The sequence below is a fragment of the Onychostoma macrolepis genome, chromosome 09 (assembly GCF_012432095.1).
Source record: "Onychostoma macrolepis isolate SWU-2019 chromosome 09, ASM1243209v1, whole genome shotgun sequence".
In the NCBI taxonomy this organism is placed as follows: Eukaryota; Metazoa; Chordata; class Actinopteri; order Cypriniformes; family Cyprinidae; genus Onychostoma; species Onychostoma macrolepis.
The window spans coordinates 31,679,484-31,701,750 of NC_081163.1; the positions used below are offsets into that span (position 1 = coordinate 31,679,484).

Genomic DNA, 22,267 nt, shown 5'->3' on the forward strand with positions numbered 1-22,267 from the left:
ATTCATCAGTAACTTTCACACTAAAATGTATCTTGAATCTTGCAGGGAAAAGGGTATAACCACAGATATGCAAAAATCACATGCTCTGGGTAATCTTATTAATGCGTACATATTTTCTACTAAGCAAGTTCCCAGAATTCCCTGTGCAAGACTTTATTTTTTGCTTTTTCATGTGAATAATTATGTTTCTTCTTAGTTTTTTGTTATCAGTTATGTAGGGTTTTATGGTGGTTGCCATTAACATTATATCAGTTATTGAAATATATGTTTTAATGTGCATACTCACATACATACATACATATGAGCAAAATTCACAGATGCAGGTGGACTTAAACATGTTAAGATGAAGTTTTGCAAGTTTATTATAAAAATATGCCTATGTTGCTACAGATGGCTTGTGAGACGTCTTTATTCTGGGTCTGTATAAATAATGTTTTTGAAGTTGTTAATTAAACAAACAAAGATTATTAGAGTATGTTTTACAAGAAAATACCATTTTACTATGTTTCTGCTTCAATATTTAATGTTTAATTTCAAGTGTTACCTGCCGTTTCTTTGCTATTATTTGTGAAATTTACTAGCAATTTCTGAGTGAAAACCGTTTCAAAGCAAATCCTACACCATTTTTTTCAGTGATTTTTTTTTATACCCCACTTTAATAAATAGAGTCAACTGCAAGTAGGTTGATTGCCCAAAAAACATAAACAGCTGTGGCACGATCAAAACCTTACTGTGTTTATTTCAGCTTCACACCCAGCCTCACAAAGCAAAATTGGCCAACACTATAAATTTGAAGTGGGACTATATAATTGTGGTAGGTGAAGGGAGAGAGTTCAGAAAACCAACTTGAAAACAATCACAATTTCACCATTCCATTCAGTGCTGCTACCGCCACAGAAATGACACACTTCACCTTCAAGATATGTTCATGATATGATGGATATCTGCAAGATGCAAACTTGCCCTCTGTATGTAAATCACCACCGATATTCAGCACCAAAAGTGCCTGTTCCCGGATGCGAACACGGGGCAGCACGGTGGAAATCGCTGTCTTTCCGTCTCATTAATTTTCCTTGCAAACAGAGATCCGGCATGTCCATGGTTCTTTAGTCCCATACATATTTAATGCCCCGGGGAAGAAGATGCGGAGGGCCGGATTCTGCTCCCTCTGCAGTCGCCATGGCTTAGGCAGTGAATAAAGCGCCCTTACAAAGTCACACTGTCATGCTGTCAAGAGGGCAGCCTCTCGCCAAAAATGTCATTATCTCCCCACTTGTGTGCAACAATGTGCAGGCCATGAAGGTGAGGAGGCGAGCAAACACACAGGGAGAGGGAGAAGAAGAGGAAAAGACATCTTCAAAAAGGGAAGAAAAGAGACAAAGAGAGATATGATTGTTTTCCCCCGAAATATAATTTCACTTCAAGAAGCGCAGGGGTCATTAAACCGACGTTCCACAATTCAAACACAAAGAGCAGTGCTTGTGCAAAGGTCACACGAACATAAGAATAGATTTGCAATTTAGATTGTGTTAAAAGGCTGCCAACTCCCCAGATTCAGATTTTTATTTCATTAGGACGATGTGATTCTTCCAACACTTTCTACAGTCTGCATTCCACTCACTGATTAGATGATGAAAAGGAGGAGGACAAAAGGAGAGGAGTTGTGCTTAACATGCAGCTTACAATGCCAAAACACCAACAAAACAACAAGGTATCAATTCCAGTCATTCCCTGTGGACCAATTATCACTAAAGTATTTAGTATGTTGATTACAAATGTCTCCTTGTTAAACAGTGAAAGGGATCCCAATATATGCTTGTTCAATACAAGTTTCCCTTCCATGCAAAAATGACACTACAAAGCCCACTGTATAATACTTGATACACAAAGCACTATATATAGCCTCTAATTTATAAAAATGAACAAAGCTTTGCTGAAAACTTGTTGTACACAATCTGCTACATGCCTTCTATCTTTGATGATTTTTACAAAGTAAATGTAAGAATTTTGTTAGTAATATTTCAAGATGAACATGACTGAAACAACTTGTAGTTAACTTGATTATCCATACATCATTTTCAGATTTTTATGTTCAAATGTGAGTATCAAATATGATTTTGAGGAATTGTATTTCTTTAATCTTTTTTGCATTGCATCCCTCCCCCACACCTCACCTCACCCCACCCTCCCACAATAAAACCAAATATTTGATCATAAAACTTAAACTAAACTAAAGCATTTAGATATCATCTTACTAAGACATATTATTGGGAGATATGGTGGCAAGTGATATTCATATGCATTTATGTAAGTTTGCTATCCGTTATAAAACATAGCATTGATTTACATTGCAAGCTATTAGAGTTTTAACGTTTCACTAATTAAATATCAGCAACTGCAACAAAATTGCATGTTTTTGCTCAGTTTGGGTCTCTGTATAAAATTGAGGTGTTTTTCCCCCTCCTTGAGTATAAGCTCCATATTCTTACTATATCATATTAGCCATGAAAGTCTGATGTATCACATATGATACTCAGCAAAAACACATATGCAATGTTTTAGACTGTTCCAATAAATAAACGAGAAAAGGAACAAGAAAAATAAATGGTTTCACTTTATTTTGATGGTCCCTTTAACACATTCTGTTGACTATAAGTAACATTGCACCTACATTTCTACCAACTCTCTTTAGATTTTTAGTAGTGTATTAGTTGACTGGTAGGGTTAGGGTTGGAATACGTTGACGTAGTTGCAAAGTTACTTACAGTCAGTAGAGTGTCTGTTGAGAGACCATCACAATAAAGAGTTAACAGATATGAAGCAGACAGTCTACTAATAATCTAATGAGAGTTTGTTGACATGTAGTTGCAACATTACTTAGTGTCAACAGAATGTTCAAAAGGGACCATCAAAATAAAGTGTTAACAAATAAATAAATAAAAAAATACAAAAATAAATAAGACTATTCTTTCATATGCCAGGCTTTATATGGTTAATGAATTCAAGTCTCTTCTAGAGTTGACCCGAGACTGCCCCTTGGACAAAAAACCTGGTCATGTTCAAAGGAAGACACCTGGGCCCCCTTCACATCCACGAGCAGCTGTCAATCAACATCAGTCAATCAGAGTCATTCTAACCGACAAACAGCCTTGTAAGAACAAGCATGTCTCCACTAAGCGCTCCTGGGAAGAAGTAGTCTTGTGTAGCCAGACGTTTGACTAAAGGCATAAGATCTGGTTCGCACTGCAGCATATCTGGCCAAGAACCGCCCACTTAAGACAGAAAGAGACTGTCTAATTGACACATAAAGTGACCAGTCACAGATTGTTTTGTTTATACCTCCTGTTTAAGGGCAGAATTATCTAAAATAGATTACATTATAATGATGACTATAACATGTTTAAATTCAGTTATCAGAATTTATGTCTAAAAACATAATCAAAAACAAAGTAGAACATACACGTCTGCTTGTGTATTATAGTTACCTTGTAAAAGAACTTTTTGCAGGTGGACTGATTTAAAAAAAAAAAAAAAAAAAAGAAGGAAAACACAACTACGGATGTTGCTTAAAGCTGGCCAATCAGATTAGAGCTTGCCAGTTTTGTGTGCAGTATGCATCAGATGGTCAGTGAACGGACTGTGGGCGGCCCATGCAGCCTGAGGCTGAAACTAGGGAAGAGGTAACAAAACAAATCTCTCTCTTCGTTTTCATGTATTTTCCTCTCACACATGCATACGCACACATTTAGACAGATGGAGGATTATAAATTTATTTCTTCCAGATAGTTGCTTTCTGCCTTAGGTTGTCTACAGGCTTTTTGGATTTCGGACTGGGAAATGGAAGAGTAATTTTAGGAAGTGTCTAAACAGTCTATGGATTAATATGGATTATGCATTGGATTTGTGTACCATCTGAAGTGTAAATAGCTGTTGAATGGCAGGATATGTACAGAGCATATTCCATAATAATGCTTCAGTTTTTATTTGTAAATTATACCTTAACAATAAAAATAAATAAACATGCAAAACAATATTTTTAATTATTAAAGGGGAAAAATAAATAAAAAATACCCCAAAATTAAAATTAGCTGAAAATGTACTCATCTCCAGGCCATCCAAAATGTAGATGAGTTTATTTCTTCATCTGAACAGTTTTGTTTAGGATTCACAAGACTCCAGGCCATCACTGAATGTTTTGTGGAGTGAAAAGCAGTGTGTTTGTAATGAACACATCCATAAGTACAGCATTTTACATTTAATCCATCACTTGTGATCAAAATACAAGATCATAATCCATAATAACACATAATAATCCATAATAATTAATGGTTTAATTATTTATTACAAGCATGCAGCTTTTCACTTCACAAAATGTTAACTGATGGAGTCATGTGGATTTTTGTGATGTTTTTATCAGCTGCTTGGACTCATTTTGACGGCACCCATTCACTGGAGAGGATCCACTAATGAGCAAGTGATGTAGTGCTAAATTTCTCAAAACCTGTTCAGATGAAAAAACAACTCATCTACATATTGGATGGCTTGAGAATGAGTAATGTTTCATCAAATCTAAAATTTTCAGGGTGCATAAAACACTCTTTAGCCATGAATACGTTTACAATATCACACAGCCTCCTTAAAATGGAGTAAATTACTGAAATTGACTATTTGTTGTAGCATTCAAAACAGCAAAATGTATTGATCAGAATAATACTGATTCTCAATGGTAAGTCATTAAAAATAAGTTTAAAAATGTTATAGAGTTTTGCAACATCTAGATGTGAATACAGCATTTATTTATATATTTTAGACTGTTACGAAGGAGAAAAATAAGTAGCAATACAGATTGCTATTTTTCTGCATTTTCAGGTGTGATTATGTGTCTTATTCAGCAAACACTGCAACGTATTTTGTACTTGTTTCAGCACCATGGACAGGGACCAAATCATATTCAAATATAAAGATGAACAAAACCAAACAAATAAATAAAGGATGCAAGAGAGAATATAGAGAGAGAACGAAAAAACGAAAGAGAGAGATGCAACAATCTGCTGCACACGCACGAAAACACTGTAATGGGTAATGTACTTTACAAAGTGTCCTGCAGTCAGTTTGGCATGACATTTTGCCCTTTTTTTCTCATCCCAAACTGAAAAAATCTGATATAGCTAATTGTTTGGGAATGGCATGTTTCATGTGCTGTTCTGTGCTGTGGCGGATGCAGCTGCTCAGTAGTCTAATGCTCTATTAAGGTACAGGCTAAAAGCCGTCCTATTTCATGCATGTGCAACAGCAACGTTATTCATCACCATGACTGAAGAGGAAGAGGAAGAGGGGAAAAAAAAGGAGAAAAAAAAAACACCTCAACAATGACTGGAACAGAATAGCCTTCCGGGGATTACGCAGAAAAATCACTGCTGCACTATTAACGTTATTGAAATTCCATAAAGCACTGCGCCACCTCTCTCTCGCTCTCTCACACACAATCTTTGTTTTTCTATCTCTTCCTAGATCGCAGGACACCAAGGACCATAAATCTCAGACTGTTTCAAATGAGAGGACATGCCCTCAGCTTCATCCTTCCATACTGAGGTAATTACCATCTTTGAGAGGAACCCCTGTGGATAAAAACACCTTAAACAAACCGATGATGGTTTGCTGGTTTAAGCTGGTATTTTTGCCTGGCTAGCTGAAAAGTGGCAGAAACTAGCCCCCCCAATTCTACTCCAAGTTAGCAGAGAACAGCACACAAAACACTTAAGGTCCCAAAAAGATCCACTACATTACCATGGACATGTACCATGTTATTATTTTAAGTACCATGTCTGATACTGTACTCCAACATTTGCCTGTTTCAACTAGTGCTGTCACCTGAGCACACTAGCAACATAGTATTCAAATATATATATATATTTTTTATATATGTATATAATTAAAAATGTAATTAATCAAATTATATCGGATTATTTTATACTGTATATTTATAAAACCACTGAAATTGCTAAGTGGTTGCAGCATTTTTGTGTTGCTTGCCCATCATTTCTTATTTGTGTCATGGACCATCCATTGGTAGGCTTTAGTGGATTTGCATAATATTTAGGAATCACCTGAACACACCACACACCACACAGTAAAGACATATTGCTCGACTTTCCAATAAGCTCCTTTCCATTTACCCCCAAACTTGTGCATTCAAGGTGCCAAAAAAATAAAAAATCCACCTCGCGTTAATCCACAAATGCGCGCGCACCGAGTATCCGCGCGCGTTCTCGCGCGCAGATGACAAAACCGTGGACCCTATACATGTAAGAGTTTTTTTTTTTTTTCATACGCTTAACGTGACAGAAATGTGATGACAGAATACATGGCGAGCTTCTGTTAGAAGCCGTCAACAAGCAAACCAACACCATAGGGAAAGGCAGCGTTCGCCTACCGTGCACTCTTCCATACACGTCCGCACCGAATATACATCCGTTTCATATTTCTGAACCAAAAGCTCAAACTCTCGGTATTTCTCCTGAGCTCGTCGGTCGTAGCGTTGGTAAGCCTGAACGCACTGGCTGCATCCCGACGCATCAGCCATGTCCAGGCTACAGGTCAAATTGTCCGGACTCGTAAACCCGTAAAACAAATCCAAAAGCGAGTAGGAGTTACAAAAAGAAAGATAGAAATCGCTCAGGTTCCACTCGGAGAGGCCCGAGCACACGGCTTCCGCCTCGTCAAAAGTCAAGCAGTTTTTGGAGAGGCTGTCAGGATGACAAGTTTCAAGTCTCCACAGAGGTTTGGTAGAATTGCCTATAAAAATAAGACTCTGCTCTCTCTGATGGCTGGATGAAAGTATATGGTTCGTGTGCTCCAGCCGTTTGTCTCGCGTCCTCGTCAGTTTCGCCTCGGCGCAGAACCACAGATGATCAGAGAGCAAAACGGTGATAAACAAAAGAGAGGCTAGGGACAGTCGCCATCTCTGGGCCCTTTCCGAATCGGTGAATAATGGCTTTTCGTCCTCTCGGGGTGCGAAGCAGATTTTTAAGCCGTCATCTTGCTGCCGACACGTCCAAGCACCCCTGGTCATATTTCAGGAAAGAGCAGCACTGGCCGACTCCACCGCGACGGCTCCTCTGCCACAAAATGCATTGATTTGAAATGTTTTCTTCCCTTTCAACAGCGCTCCCGGCAGCTGTATCCGACTCTCTGGGCTAGATGAAGCCGCGCGCGGTCATATCTCCGTTATTCCGCATGGCTCTCCGGAGAAAAAGCGCTTTCTGTGTGACAACATGCCTCCTCTGTTCCCGTATCTCCTCAAGGGAAGGCGAGACGCTGAACGAGCTGCTCTTTCCCTATCTGGGCGGATTGCCTTCGATCTTCTCTGCTGTTCATCATCATCATCATCTTGGGTCCTGTGTTAAGTTGCCGCCATGTTCGTCTTGAAACACTTTTTGGGGAGCTGGGTCATTTGCGTCATCTCCATCCTGGCGCAGTAACACAGATCTACAGACTACAGGCGATGGATACGCGCGCGCGCGCACTCGCACTCGCACACACACACACTCACTGGACGTGTCAATGTGAGAGATCACCCATAATAAATGCACATTTCCCCGTACGCGTTTAGATTTCAAAGCCGTTCACCCCCTTGTCCTTCCTCTTGTCCGCATTCATAGTCCACTCATCTTCAGCATCCCGTCACGTTCCCGTCAAAAGCAATCCGTTGTACATGCTCCGAGCAGAATAACCGACGCAGTATGGACGTTTAATGACGCGGTGGCGTTAAATAGCATCGTTTTGGCGGTGCGTAATGTCCTTTAAATGCGCAAAGACGGGAGGTAAAGGACACAACATGTTGCGTGAAGGAGAATCAGCTTGTGACAGAGATGAAACTACATTTTTATGTCTCGTTCATCCATTTCAGGATGAAGTTTATTAGTATGCAGCGTGTAACTGTGTGTAAGGAGCCGGGCACAGGAGAGGCATCTGGGCGTCAAAGCAGCACGTTGGAAAGCGAGCACGGAAACGTGAGGCGAGTGTGTGTGTGTGAATGAGATAAAGGGAGAGAAAAAGAGACTGAGAGAGAGACAGATACTGTATATTTGTCCTCTAACAGTCTAACCTTGTGCGTCATGGCCCTGTTTGATCCTGCATTTCAAAGCAAACAAAGTGTGCGTGCGGTGCACTATCACCACGCGCTTGGCTTCTGTCTTTCTACCTGTATTTGGGTGCTGAACGTGAGGAGAGAGGCGAGGCTGGAATGTAAATCAGTGCTTTTCCCCCATTTACACACTTTAAGTCGCCAAATCACTGTCAGGTTCCAGCCTATTGTTTGGAGCACTATGCATATGGCCCTTTCCTTAAATTGAATTGCACTTCCTATAGAGAAAACGAGATACAAAGTAAAATGTTTATTTTATTGTATTAACATTACAATTTGAATGAACTAATATTATTATTTAATATTAATGAATATGTATAAAGCAAGAGTTAAAATTATGGGGGCTCACACTCTCTCAAGTTCAATGCCCCAATAAAATATACATAAGTGATAAATAATGAGTATTAATGTTTTGTCAGCATTCCGTCAAATGATGATCCTAAAAAAGTTCAAAAAGTGTACTGTTTCTATGGTTACTATAAGGTTATCATTATTTATCACTTTATTATAGATTTAGACATTAAAAATACATTTCACAGAAATGTTAGTGTTTTGTTTTAAACTTAGAGAAGATGGGTATTATTAGTCATAATGGATAACTGCACTAAGGGTTTACAATTAATCCAGAACGCGATTAATTTTTAATGAGCCAAAAAGAATGCACGTCACACCTCTGTTTATCAGTTTGCACTGGCTACCAATACCTGCTCGCAAAAAAATTCAAGGCATTAATGTTTGCCTACAAAACCACCCCTGCATCTCTTTACCTAAATTCATTACTTCAGACTTATGTGCCCTCTAGAAGCTTGCGTTCTGCAAGTTAACGTCTCTTTATTGTGCCATCCCAAAGAGGCATAAAATCACTTTCACTGACTTTTAAATTAAATGTTCCCTCCTGGTGGAATGACCTGCTCAACTCAGTCCCAGCAGCTGAGTCCTTAGCCATCTTCAAGAATCGGCTAAAAACGCATCTCTTCCATCTTTATTTGACCCTCTAACTCTAGCACTCTCTATTCTAATTCTATTCTTAAAATAAATAAATAAATAAATAACTCTAGCTTTTCTAATATTTTGTATTCTGTCTATTTGTTTTCTTTTTATTTATTATACAATTAACAATAATTATTTTGTCACTCCGATGTTCTGCCATCGCAGATTTTCAAAGAGGTTTTTCCAGCCTTAAGTCCAGTTGTTACTGCTATTATCAACAACTCCTTAACAAATGGAATTGTACCAGCCTCTTTTAAACATGCTATAGTCCAACCACTGTTAAAAAAGCATAATCTTGATCAGCATAATCTGAATAATTATAGACCCATATCTAAATTATCTTTCATCTCAAAAGTTTGGGAAAAAGTTGTTTATTCACAAATTTCATCTTACTTGAGTACTTTTAATATTTTTGATAGATTTCAGTCTGGGTTTAGAGAATTTCATAGTACTGAATCTGCCCTGGTGAAGGTTACTAATGATATTTTACTTTCCCTTGACTCTGGTTCTTGCTGTATCTTAATCATGCTTGAAGCTTAAGTGCAGCATTTGATACAATAGATCATGACATCCTTCTTCAAAGACTTGATCAAATAGTTGGTTTTCAGGGATCTGTACTGAACTGGTTTGCTTCCTACCTTAAGGACAGATCTTTTTCAGTGAATCTGGGAAACTATTTCTCATCTCGGGCTAAAATGTCCTACGGTGTTCCACAGGGCTCTATTCTGGGTCCTCTTCTTTTCTCCTTATATATGCTTCCACTTGGTTATATTTTTCAGAAACATAAATTATCATATTTTTCACATCTCTATGCCGATGATACTCAACTTTATTTTCCTATTAAAAACAATAACTGTTCTATGTCTACTCTGTTTGCATGTCTTCAGGACATTAAATACTGGATGGACTTAAATTTTTTACAGTTAAATAATGATAAAACTGAAATAATGGTGTTTGGTCCAACAGCTGTGTCCACTGGCATTGTCAAGCAGCTTGGCCCTCTGTCATTAAATGTACGTGATCATGTTAGAAACCTTGGTGTTGTCTTTGATCCTGTGTTGTCTTTTGATAAGCAGATTAGTACTGTTGTGAAAAGCAGTTTCTTTCAGTTAAGATCAATTGCTAGAATCAAGAAAATACTTTCTATGAAGGACCTTCAAACTGTAATTCATGCGTTTATAATGTCAAGGTTAGATTACTGTAACTCACTTTATCTGGGTCTGCCTAAATCATCTTTGAACCGACTGCAATTGGTCCAAAATGCGGCAGCCAGATTATTGACTGGCACCAGAAAACGTGAGCACATTACCCCGGTTCTCGCCTCTCTTCACTGGCTCCCGGTTCAGTTTCGTGTTGATTTTAAGATTTTGCTTTTTGTTTTTAAGGCTTTACATGGTTATGCTCCTCAGTATATCTGTAATCTCCTCACTCCGTATTCCACCTCTAGATCTCTTCGGTCGTCTAGTCAATTTCTTCTTTCGGTTCCTCGTTCACATTTTAAAACGAAAGGCGACCGGGCTTTTGCTGTGGCAGCACCTAGGCTTTGGAACAGTCTTCCCCTCCACATTAGATATTCTCCTTCTCTTTCTTTGTTTAAATCCGCTTTGAAAACCCATTTTTATTCTGTATGTTTTAATTCTCTTTGAGGGTGTACAATTTTATTTGTCCCTTTGTTTGTCTTGATTGGGTATGTTTTTACCTTGTTTTATATTTGTTGTACATCACTTTGGTTGCAACTCCTGTTGTTTTAAATGTGCTTTATAAATAAATAAACTAAACTAAACAATTAACAAAAGCAAAAAAAAGGCCTCTAACTCTAGCTTGCTATTTTTCTATTCTATCTGTTTTCTTTTTTATTTACTGTTAAAAAATAAATAAAAACTTGCTGCGTGTACTGCGTTAAGCTAACTGAGACTTCTCATAGCACTTGCATATGCTAAAAAAAGATAAAAGATAAAAGCATCTGCTAAATAACTAAATGTAAAATGTAAATGTAAGGGCAGCACAAGACTAATCGAGTTGCACAAGATGAACCTCAACAGATTTCACCTGCAAAATATCCTATAAAAATGTAGCACAGGCTGAGCAGCCCAAACTGTGTAGAAAAAAAAATGGCAGAGGGAGTTTGATTTAATAAATAAATAAATATAAAGGAACTATGAGGTTAAAATACCCCAAAACCTGAGGCAAAAGGCCCCAGGAGCTGCAGACTTTAGCCTGTAGACACCATACTTTGCATTCCTGTGAATAAAAATGAGGCGGTGAGTAAATCGATGTACAGTACATTCAATAGTAGGTCCTATATAACATTACAATTTTCAAACCAACAAATCACAAAGAGAAAAATTTTGTCAGCAGGAATTTTTTTTTTAAGAAACACATTTTCAGAGTTATGTCAGCTTAACAATTAACAGCAGTTTGCAAATATAGCACACACACACACACACACACACACATATATATATATATATATATATATATATATATATACACACACACACATACTGTATAGTGTATGTTTATCTAACCACTTTTCACATTTCATAACGTCTCAAATTAAAAAGTTTTTGAGACATACAAATACACCTTTAAAATAGAAATATATCTGTATCTGTATATATCTAATTTTCTCATTAGTTACAATTTGCAACTTTTCAATTATTATATAAATCAAATCAGTTTCACATTGCATAAAGAAAAGCATGTGTTGAGGACAGTGCTGTGGTGGTTTTGACGCCATTTTTTATTTTCATCGAAACCCAGGAGGCCTTTAGCCCCATTGTACCCTATGACCCTAAATGCAGTTAGGGAAGACACAAAAAAGATGTTTGTTTTGATGTTGTTGCACTTGCTATTGTCAGCACAGCTCTCATAATGGCCAGATTATATTACTGATGAACCATTCCCGGGTTAAAGATTTTAGAGGAAGTGCTTATCACTCATTAGAGAAAATCAGCTGGCAGAGCAAGAGGAAATCAAAGATTCACATGGAAAATAATGAGGATTAACAGTGCCAAGACTGATCATCTGTCGCCGATCTGAACAGAACTCACCCCCTCCCATCGCAATACTTCATGGACAGAGAAGGCATAAAAAGGCCCAACCTACAGGAACACATAGACATTTCATAAAAGGAACATCCCTTCTGTAAATATATTTTAGTTATGCATCGTTTGTGACAAAATAATAAAAGCACAAGTTAGTGTTCCCGTTTTCTCAATTTTTAGTGTCTCCCTAAGTATCTTTAGTATCTCATCTACTCTGTGAAAAATTGCCTGTTCGTCTTCTAGAATATTTTCAGTGTTCTCGCACAAAACTTTCAGCACACTCATCAAGAGATCTAAATTATGAATTGGGACACGAGCCGGGGTGAAAATTGAGCACAGCGTCTGCATTAAAATCAAGACGATGAGTAGCACCTGTAGAGCTCATCTTCATTTTGATGGTGTTTATGGACTTATCATCATAACAAGGGTTTGGTCTTGCTGTCAGCCAATCAATAAGTTATGGCAATGTAATCCTGTGTCCAGTGGGCAGTAAAATCTAATGATATAACAGCTCAATGAGCCCCCTTCAAACAAACATTATCTAGAGGGCCAGCTATTTCACTGCTGGACGCCACACATGGTGACGTGCTGGGAAAGGAGGAGGGCCATTCCCCCTTACCCATCTGTCACCAGTTGCTCGTTCTCTGTCAAACTTTAATATGGGAAATCAATGTAATGATCTCAAGAAACACCCCTCATTTGAGCAACTATTCATTTTCTGCATTAATTTTTTCTTTTTTTTCAGATGACCTCAGTTTCACCTCCCATCGTCATAGCAACAGAGTAACCCATAAGACCTAACAGAACACCCTTAGGGTACATATATAGCGGCTATGTCATTTGTCAAAAGAACCAAGGATCCTGTAGTACTGTGGACTGTGTGGTTGGGACAATAGTGGAATAAATGGTAGTCAGACATATTAAGCGAATGAGATGACTTCCCCTGCAGGCAAGCTCTGCCTAGAGTTTGATTCCTGCCCAAAGAGAATGAAATATGGTCAAGCTTCTCTACACTCTAAAACATGCTGGGTTAAATACAACCCAGCGCTGGGTAAAATATGGACAAACCCAGGTATTGGGTTGTTTTGACCCAGTGGTTGGGTTACTACCCAGAAGGTTGGTTTAAAACAATCCAGTAGCTGGGTTTGTCCATATTTCAGCCAACACTGGGTTGTATTTAACCCAGCATGTTTTAGAGTGTAACAACTTACTAGACCACAGCAAAGGCATTGATCTGTTTTCCTTAAAGGGATAGCTCACCAAAAATGAAATTCTCTTAAAGGCATAGTTTGTGCAAAAAAAATCTAAATTCTGTCATCATTTACTCACACTCATGTTATTCCCGAACCCATAAGAGTTCAACACATAATGAACACATAAATGAAGATATTTTTAATGAAACCTGGGAGGTTTCTGTCTCTCCATTGAAAGTCCAAACGTTGACACTTCAAAAAGTACAAAAAGAAATTATACAAGAAAGGTGAGTGGTTTAATTAAAATCTTCTGAAGAGACATGATCAGATTGTATGATGTATAATTTAATAAATAAGCATTCAGGCTTTTATTCACATATAAACACTGATCAACACATGTACATAGACCACAACAAATATGGTAAATGGAAGCCCAAGCATACTTGCTGTTTTAAAATGTCAAAGTATAGGTTACTTGGATTTTCAGTTGAGGAACAGAGTTTCTCGGGTGTCATTAAAGTTTTCATTTGAGTTTTAAAGATGAATAGAGTCTTTTGGATATGGAATAAATGAGGGTGAGTTAGTTGGTTGGTCTAATAATGCTATTCTAGCTTCCTTGGATATTTTCTTAGAGAGTAACACGTGGAAACAATTTTTTCAAAAGCATTTTCTGAGTAGTATCATTTCCTAAGAAAACTTAAACCAACTGCATTCCTCTGCTTGTAAACAAGGCCCAGCGCATCTGGGTTCTACATCAGAACAGCGGCTCCTGCATCAGCAGCACTACATGCATGCATCGTGGAACTGTTGTGAATGCAAATTGAAAAAAAAAAAAAATTTCGGAAGAGAAGAAATAAAGTTGTTATTTTTGTTTTCTTTGTGCACAAAAACTATTTTCATAGATTTATAATATTAAGGTTGAACCACTGATGTCACATTGACTATTTTAATGATGTCCTTTCTGGGCCTTGAACGTGTCAGTTGCATTGCTGTCTGCAGGGTCAGAAAGCTCTTGGAGTTTATCAAAAATATCTTAATTTGTGTTCCAAAGATGAACAAAGGTCTTACGGGTTTGGAACAACAGGGTAAATAACAGAATTTTGACAACATTTTCATTTTTGGGTGAACTATCCCTTTAAGAACTTGGATGTGATTCTGGGATGCCTTCTTAAGCACTGTGCATCTATTACAGGAATGTGATCCTTGCAATTATTGAAAATAAAGATGCATCTTTTACATTTTAAGTAAATGATGACAACTTATTTTCAGGTACACTGTCCCTTTAATGGAGAGAGCAATGGCTGTGATACTGTACATTGTTACATGCTGTACTGCAAAAAGAAATGAGATATTACACAACAACATGTGTACAGATCTAGCCGAGACTGAATCTTGTGTTGTGCACAAGGCTTTCATTTATTATGTTTGTGTCTCTCACTGTTCGGAAGTGCACAAAGGAAGCCTGAATCAATTAAGGAACTGGATATCATAGGGGTTCTGTAATTAAATGCATTGTGAGTCTCAAGGTCCTCGCACCGCCCCCAAGGCCCGTGTTAAATGAATGAGCAGATCATAGATTTGATAAATGAATGCAAAATAACATGGAGAGGGACAGGACAGGGATGCTGACTTTTGCTGCTTATAATACAGATACTGGTTTCACTTTTTGAGGGTTTATGCAAAACATAATATGTCTCATTTAGTTAACCCAAAAATATAATGTACTCACATTCATGTCTTTTCAAACATCTATGACTTTTTTGTCCTCTGTTGAATACATAAAGAAATTGTTTACAGAATGTTCAAGCACCATTCACATTCACTGTATGGAAAAAAAAAAAAAAAAAAATGCAACTTGGATATTTTACTAACCATCTCCTTTTATGTTCTGCAGAAGAAATAAGTCATACAGAAACGACACGAGGGTAATGACTACATGATGACACAAGTAGCCCAATGGGAATGTCTGAAGCCACATGCACAAACAATGCTTGTGTTACTATGATGCAGAAAGTACAGCAAACCTCCTTGATCTACAACAATTTGAAAGGAACTTCATGAACTCTTCACAGCTTTGCGACAGAAGTTTTCCTATTTAGGCATAGCCATGTGATAATAAACACATCTAAGGTGAGCTATCAAATCAATTTCTGCAACTGCTCAGTTCCTTTGGGCAGAAACAGTTTTCAGTTTCAGTTGTCAGTTTTCTATATAATGATTATTGGTGTGCAGTCACACGCATTCAACCACACACACACACACACAAATGCAGGTGGATAACATCCTTCAGTGTTCAAGATCCTTCAAATGACTATTTTAATTGCTTATGGTAAATAACAAAACATACACACCTTTCGGCTGGTACAAAGCACAATCTGCTTTGGTGAATCTCACTAAACACGTCCAGGTCAAATTTCAAACCAACCCCAGTAAGACCAGTAAAAGTTTGTTACATCATAAAATTGTTTTCATTACACATTTCCCTGCCAATTCCTCCTACTACTACTGAAATGTGGAATTTTTTCTTTTTTTAACTTTACTTAAAGTTACAATACAGAATTCTGAGCTCTCTTCTGACACCCGTGGTTGAAACCTGAAACTGCAGGTTATTTATTTATGTGTGCATAAGTATGTATGTTTTTTGTTTGATTTTTGAGAAAGAAATTGCCAAGGGCATATTCATTTAATCAAAAACAGTAACAGAAATATTACAATTTCAAACCATTTTAATTATTAATTCAGTTTTAATTTATTAAAAATTTAATTTATGTCTTTACTTTCACTTTGCATCAATTGAATGCATCCCTGATGAAAAGCATTAATTTTAAACTCTTGAATTGTACATACAGTACATGTAACATCATTAGTGATGGGAAGTTCGGATAATTTTACTGACTCGGACCTTTGAGTCTCGTTCAGCAAAATGAACGAATCTTTTTTTCATTTCGTTCATTTTAGCAAAATATAATTAAAATGTTACGTGCTACTTCCCTAACACATCTACTACTTATGCAAACGTTGATCACACTACAAACAATACAAAACTAATGCTATAAGAAACGGAATAGATTAATTCATTGTTTACCTGGGTCTTTAGTCTATGATTAGCTCACCTCACCTCTTATCTGACAAGTCTTCGGGTTTGAGTCGTTTGTTCATCACATGACAGCCTCATAAGCTAAACCTATGCAGTCAGAACCGGAAAGAGAATTGATTAGTTCGTATCCCGAGTCTTCGGGTTTGAGTCGTTCGTTCATCACGTGACAGCCTCATAAGCTAAACCTATGCAGTCAGAGCTAGAGCTGGGAATCGATTCCAAAAAGAATCAACTCCTCGATTCCGAGGCATCAAGAGGAATCAACTCCTCATTCAGAGCTTTTTTCAGTTCAACAAAGCTTATCTGTGGGTGCCTCTCAAATGGAAGGCTGCATACATTTAAATTCACGAAAATAAACTGAAAGAAAACGAGTCGGTTCTGCATCAGAATTTGAGGATGCAGCCTTCCGTTTGAGAAGCACCATTCGCCTCCCTCATGCTCGATAAAAGCCTTAATTACAGTTGTGAGATAAAAGATTATTTTTTATATATAAAAGATCTAGAAAACGTCACGAGCATAGATCAGTGGCCGAGCATCTGATTGACAGATAAACCACAAGCTCTATCAGTGTTATTGTTAATGTTCTGGTTATTTTGTTTCAATGTACAGTTTGTTAATTTTGTCCAAAGCATACAGTCAAAGTAAACGTCATCATTCAGCTGAACTGTGCACATTTATTTTAGACACTTCATGTCTTTTTCAATCCATGCGATATGCATGTCCCTGCTGAGCAGTGAGCTGCTATGACTAATTTCACGAGCAAAGCAGACAAAATTACTATTTAAAAATCAATCATAGCTATAGAAATTTATCGTCAATTTTTACAAATAAAGCTTCATATTATGAGAAGGATACTTTCTACAACCTTTATATCCTGCAGTCATGGCGAGATTAGGTTCCTTCAATCTAAAAAAACAAGAATCGAAAAAGAATCGAAAACAACAGAGGAATCGATTCTCGGAATCGAATCCCATCGATTCCAAAAATTTCGGAATCTTACAGCCCTAGTCAGAGCCGGAAAGAGAATTGATTAGTTCGTATCCCGAGTCTTTCGAGTCGTTCGTTCTTTTGTCATGTGATGTGACAGCATTGGACATGTAAATTAGTTAATTTACAAGCTTCCTTACAAACGGGTGCATAGTTATTATTATTATTATTATTATTTACTCTTACAGTTACGTGATGCGTTTCTGGTCTCAAATTGTAACTTTTTAATTACAGTTTATAAATGTGAATTTCTGTCATGATGGTTCTTTTCCATAACACTGAATGTGGTAACAAAGGTAATAAACTAAAGAGTTGGTTATTATTATTATTATTATTATTAAGTATTTTTCCCTCAGACTGAATAGGTTTAGCTTATGAGGCTGTCATGTGATGAACAAACGACTCAAACCCGAAGACACGGGATACGAACTAATCAGTTCTCTTTCTGGCTCTGACTGCATAGGTTACGCGTATGAGGCTGTCACGTGATGAACGAACGACTCAAATCCGAAGACTCTAAACGGGTGAACTAATTCAGTGCAGAACCTATAGGATGTTGCGCATGCGCGACTGAACGAATCACTCTCCGAGACGACTCGTTCTTCCCGAGTCACATTAAAGATTAATTCAAAAAGAATGAATCGTTCAAGAACGACTCATCACTCAACATCATGCTTATACATCACATATCAAGTATCAACAACAGTCTTTTGAATGAGTAGGAGCACAATCATGAAGGTATACGCCTCAACAGAACAATGTTCATCTGATCGTTAGCCAGCTCTCCTGGAGTTGTCTGTTCTGTTCACAGCGAACTGTGCCGCAGTAATTTGTTGGTGGAGACAGGGAGCATTCAAACTTAGATTGTGAAAGCTCAGCTATTTACTTCTCGGGATCTGCGGGAAATATCTGAGGTGTAACTTTTGACCTGCCATCCTCGCAGCTTTCAAACACACCCTCACAGCATCATCACACGACTTCCCCTGTGTCTCACATCACAGCTTTCAATAACTAAATCACAAGTACATAAACACACCGTCCTGACCCTGGGCTGCAGTTCATAAAGTTCTCACAGAGAAGCTATGTACCTGCTGAGTTCCTTTCAGCCGTACACACAGTGAGACAAAAAAAAAAAAAAAAAATATATATATATATATATATATATATATATATACTGTATATACACACAGACACACACACACACATATATACATACATATATATATATATATATATATATATATATATACACACTACGTCATTTAGCAGACACTTTTATCCAAAGTGACTTACAAATAAGAAAAAGTAGCTAAAACTAAAAGTTAAAACTATATACACACACACTTAAGAAAATAAATAATAATAAAAAAATGCATACAACATTTCAAAGCTACACATTTAAATGAAAACAAAAAGCTAAAAACAATTCAAAATACTAAAACAAAAGGTATGAGTATAATGATTCTAACATAACACTAAGAAAAAAAAAAAAAAAAAAACTACATGTGTGTATGTACAGCCACACACATATTGTTACAGAACCAGAGCTTACACAGAGAGTAAGTGCAAATAGGGGTGGTTTTTTGAACAGCAGAGTAACAAATGGTAAATGGAGACTTTGAAGGGAAACAACTGCTGAGATGAATCAGTAACGGAGGATATAATTGTGGAATGGAGATATGCTCACACCTCGAGAGGAGACTGGTATTTCCACTGGAGATCGTTGGGGGAGACAGGACGATGGAAACAGGAGGACACAACAATGGAGACATGACTGGAGGTAAGTAGAAACTCAGGTTAGTAATCCCCCAATCACCCTGATCCCCTATCCAAAAAATTCACAAAAATTCATCCCCCCACCGGACAACAAGAATCCAAAATTATATATATATTTCAACAATATAATTCAATGGCTTGAATACAACTTTTCTATTATGAAAAAGTTTGTGATTCCTCAATTAATACTCATTTCTGATATTGGGGTATAATGATATTTTGATATTTCCATAAAGACAAAAATGTCAGGGTGACACAACTGCCCTGATATTTTAATGAAGAAAGAAAATTTAAAAAAATACTTCACTGCTTATTATTATTTGAAAAACCTCATTTAGATAGCATTTTTTTTTTTCCTGTTTTTACTTTGAAAAACATATTGCAAGGCTTTTTAAAAATAAAGTCAGGTGTAAGGAAAATAAATGATGATGAACATTATTATTATTGTTATTATTAATAGTAATAATAAACATTAATACTTTTTTTTACTGTATAAATCCAGGTTTATTTATTTATGCTATAGGGAAGTCAGGAAAGAGACCAGGATATTGAACCTAGGCACGTGTTTTGCATACACAAGTGCACTATCATCTGTGCCACTCACTCTAAAAAATGTGTTTTTCTTGAAAAACTCTAAAAATGACCACTAGTGATAATATGACATCAACTTTTATTCCATTTCACACAAAGCATGATTATGGGTGCAGATTCATAAAGACTTATTTTCATGCAGTTCCTTGCACAATACTATATCATTACTTCAAAACACTGTAACCATAGTGCATGATTTGTAAACTTAAACATTTGGATATTTGCATCACATACCCAGCTCCACATTAATATATATATATATATTTTATTTTTTTTATGTACTAAACTCGCTTGCTAGCTCACCTGGTAGCTCACAAAGATCATAGCAAGCTAAAATGGCATAGTTGCTTAAGTTAATGTACTTTATCTCACTTTTACTAACACTATCGGTAAGGTTTAGGACAGAATTTAGTGTAAGTGGTACATTATTTTTAAATGCGAAACACTAGACATTTCATTTCCAAACTGCCGTGATGCATGCAACACGCAGTGTAATAAAATGCATCTAGATTCATGTTCATTTGTCACCACAGCTAGGCACATTTTTCCAATGAGCCTGGGTTGTTACATTTCAAAGAACTTGCCACATGTTTTTTTTTGTTTGTTTGTTTTTGTTTTTTTTTCTAACTAGATTTGTTCTTTTCATTATGATGGACACTCTTCTTTGTCACTGACCCGTGGTCAATACTGTATGAGGAGCTGATGTTCTCTGCACAGCCTGAGGCTTTGGAGGCCCCTGACAGTCTGACGCCTGGGGCTATGACCCTACTCACCCACTCTATAAACCATTCCTGCCTAGGAGTATTTGAGACTGCATGACCTGACCAAAAATATGAAACAATCAGAAACAAGTTATCTGAAAATAAACAGCCTGTTTCCTGATTTCAATAAACACAATGAACGAAGAAAAAAAAAAAAAAAAGATTATTCTTGGTGTGAATGCAAGATGTACACTGATAGCTCCAAGCTAAGCTAAGAAAGCAGCAATAATCGAATGTGTTCAAAATCCATTTTCTTTTCAATGCCCAGTCAGTCTTGTTAGAGAAGGTGTCACCCCTCCATTTAATGTCAATTGGTTCTGTCACTCTCTTGGTCATGTCGTTGTCAATCACACCCACAAGCCCCTCCCTCCTCGTTGTGGACTTAAACATATGCCTCCAGCCAGCATATGTCCGTTTCTTGCTTCCACTTCCCCGCCCTGTTATAAACATACTACATATGAATATCAACACACACGTACACACACCCCGCGACACCTGAAAGGTGGCCAATCAACAACATATGTGTGTGAGGTGTGCCAAAGCCAAAGAGGCGTCTCTTTAATTAGCCGCCCGCTGCTTTCTGGCAGTGAGGTGATGGCGGGAAAGTGCCCGTGTTCACGTGTCCCCCATCTGAGCTTCTCGCTGCAGTCTGGAGTTTTCTCTTTTTCCGACAGACATGAGTCAGACCCACCAGGAGAATTAGTGATTTGCAAACACGCAGCTGAGTAATGCTGAGACGCCTGATGGAGGGGAAGAGCCATAATGTTTGTATCAGCTCATGCAGTGCATTTACAGTACGCCTGTCATGCTAAATACTGTTCTAGAATGAGCGGCTTACACTGAGAAAGCTGAACTTTAAAAATTAGTTCAAGTGGCTATAACTTATAATGATGTAAAAGACAATGATGTAAAAACTGCCAAAGTATAAAAATGATCTATTTAGATTTATTTTTCCCAGCTGATGAACAATTAAACCTTTGACAGCCAATTAGAATTCATATGATTTTAAGGAGCATTTGAAGTGGCAGACGACATAAGCATATTATTAAAAACTAATAGTTATAGTTATAGTTATCTTTATAGTAATCATTTTTTGGTGTGAACAGGCTTCAGGTAAAAACTGTAAAAATCATGGTGACAGAAAAACTGTCTACTGAACAGACTGTAAAAATAAACCCCACAGCTATTTTTTTATCTGCTAAAAATTGTTGTCTACCCTGACTAAGGTCTATTGTTCCCTTTATTTATGAGGCTTTAAATTGTTCAATATGCTCCTCGTCCTTTCTGTTAATGGACAGCAAAATGCTTGTGGTCTTGAACTACTGAAAACAAGAATAATGAATACTTAAGTATTCTTAAATATTCACATGAATACTTGCAACATGAACGCTTATGAGACAAAAAAAAAATAAATAAATAAAATAAAATATCACGCACAACAACAACACAACCATATTAAGTATTTTAAGGGAAAATGGTTCTGAATAATAAGAATATTGAGTTGAGACCTGTTTTAAATAAAACATGCATTACAGTTTTTTTTCAATTGCTAACCCTTTGTCCAATCTATAGTCACATTTTCAAAACTCTAAACACAATTAGCAAAACATGTGTCTGTTGTGACCATACCATTAACACAATTCATGTTGTTTTCACACAGTATTCAGTCAATTAACATG

At 37.1% G+C, this 22,267-nt stretch overlaps 1 protein-coding gene across 1 annotated transcript in view; it reads right to left on the bottom strand.

Annotated features, from left to right (window-relative positions):
* The window catches only part of LOC131546545 (NALCN channel auxiliary factor 1), a 167,443-nt gene extending 159,965 nt beyond the window's left edge, over positions 1 to 7,478 (bottom strand). Inside the window, exon 1 of the mRNA XM_058786166.1 lies at positions 6,434 to 7,478. Coding sequence (XP_058642149.1) covers positions 6,434 to 7,072 — 639 coding nt within the window. The 5' untranslated portion in view covers positions 7,073 to 7,478. The remainder of the gene's footprint in view (positions 1 to 6,433) is intronic.
* Positions 7,479 to 22,267: the final 14,789 nt, after the last annotated feature.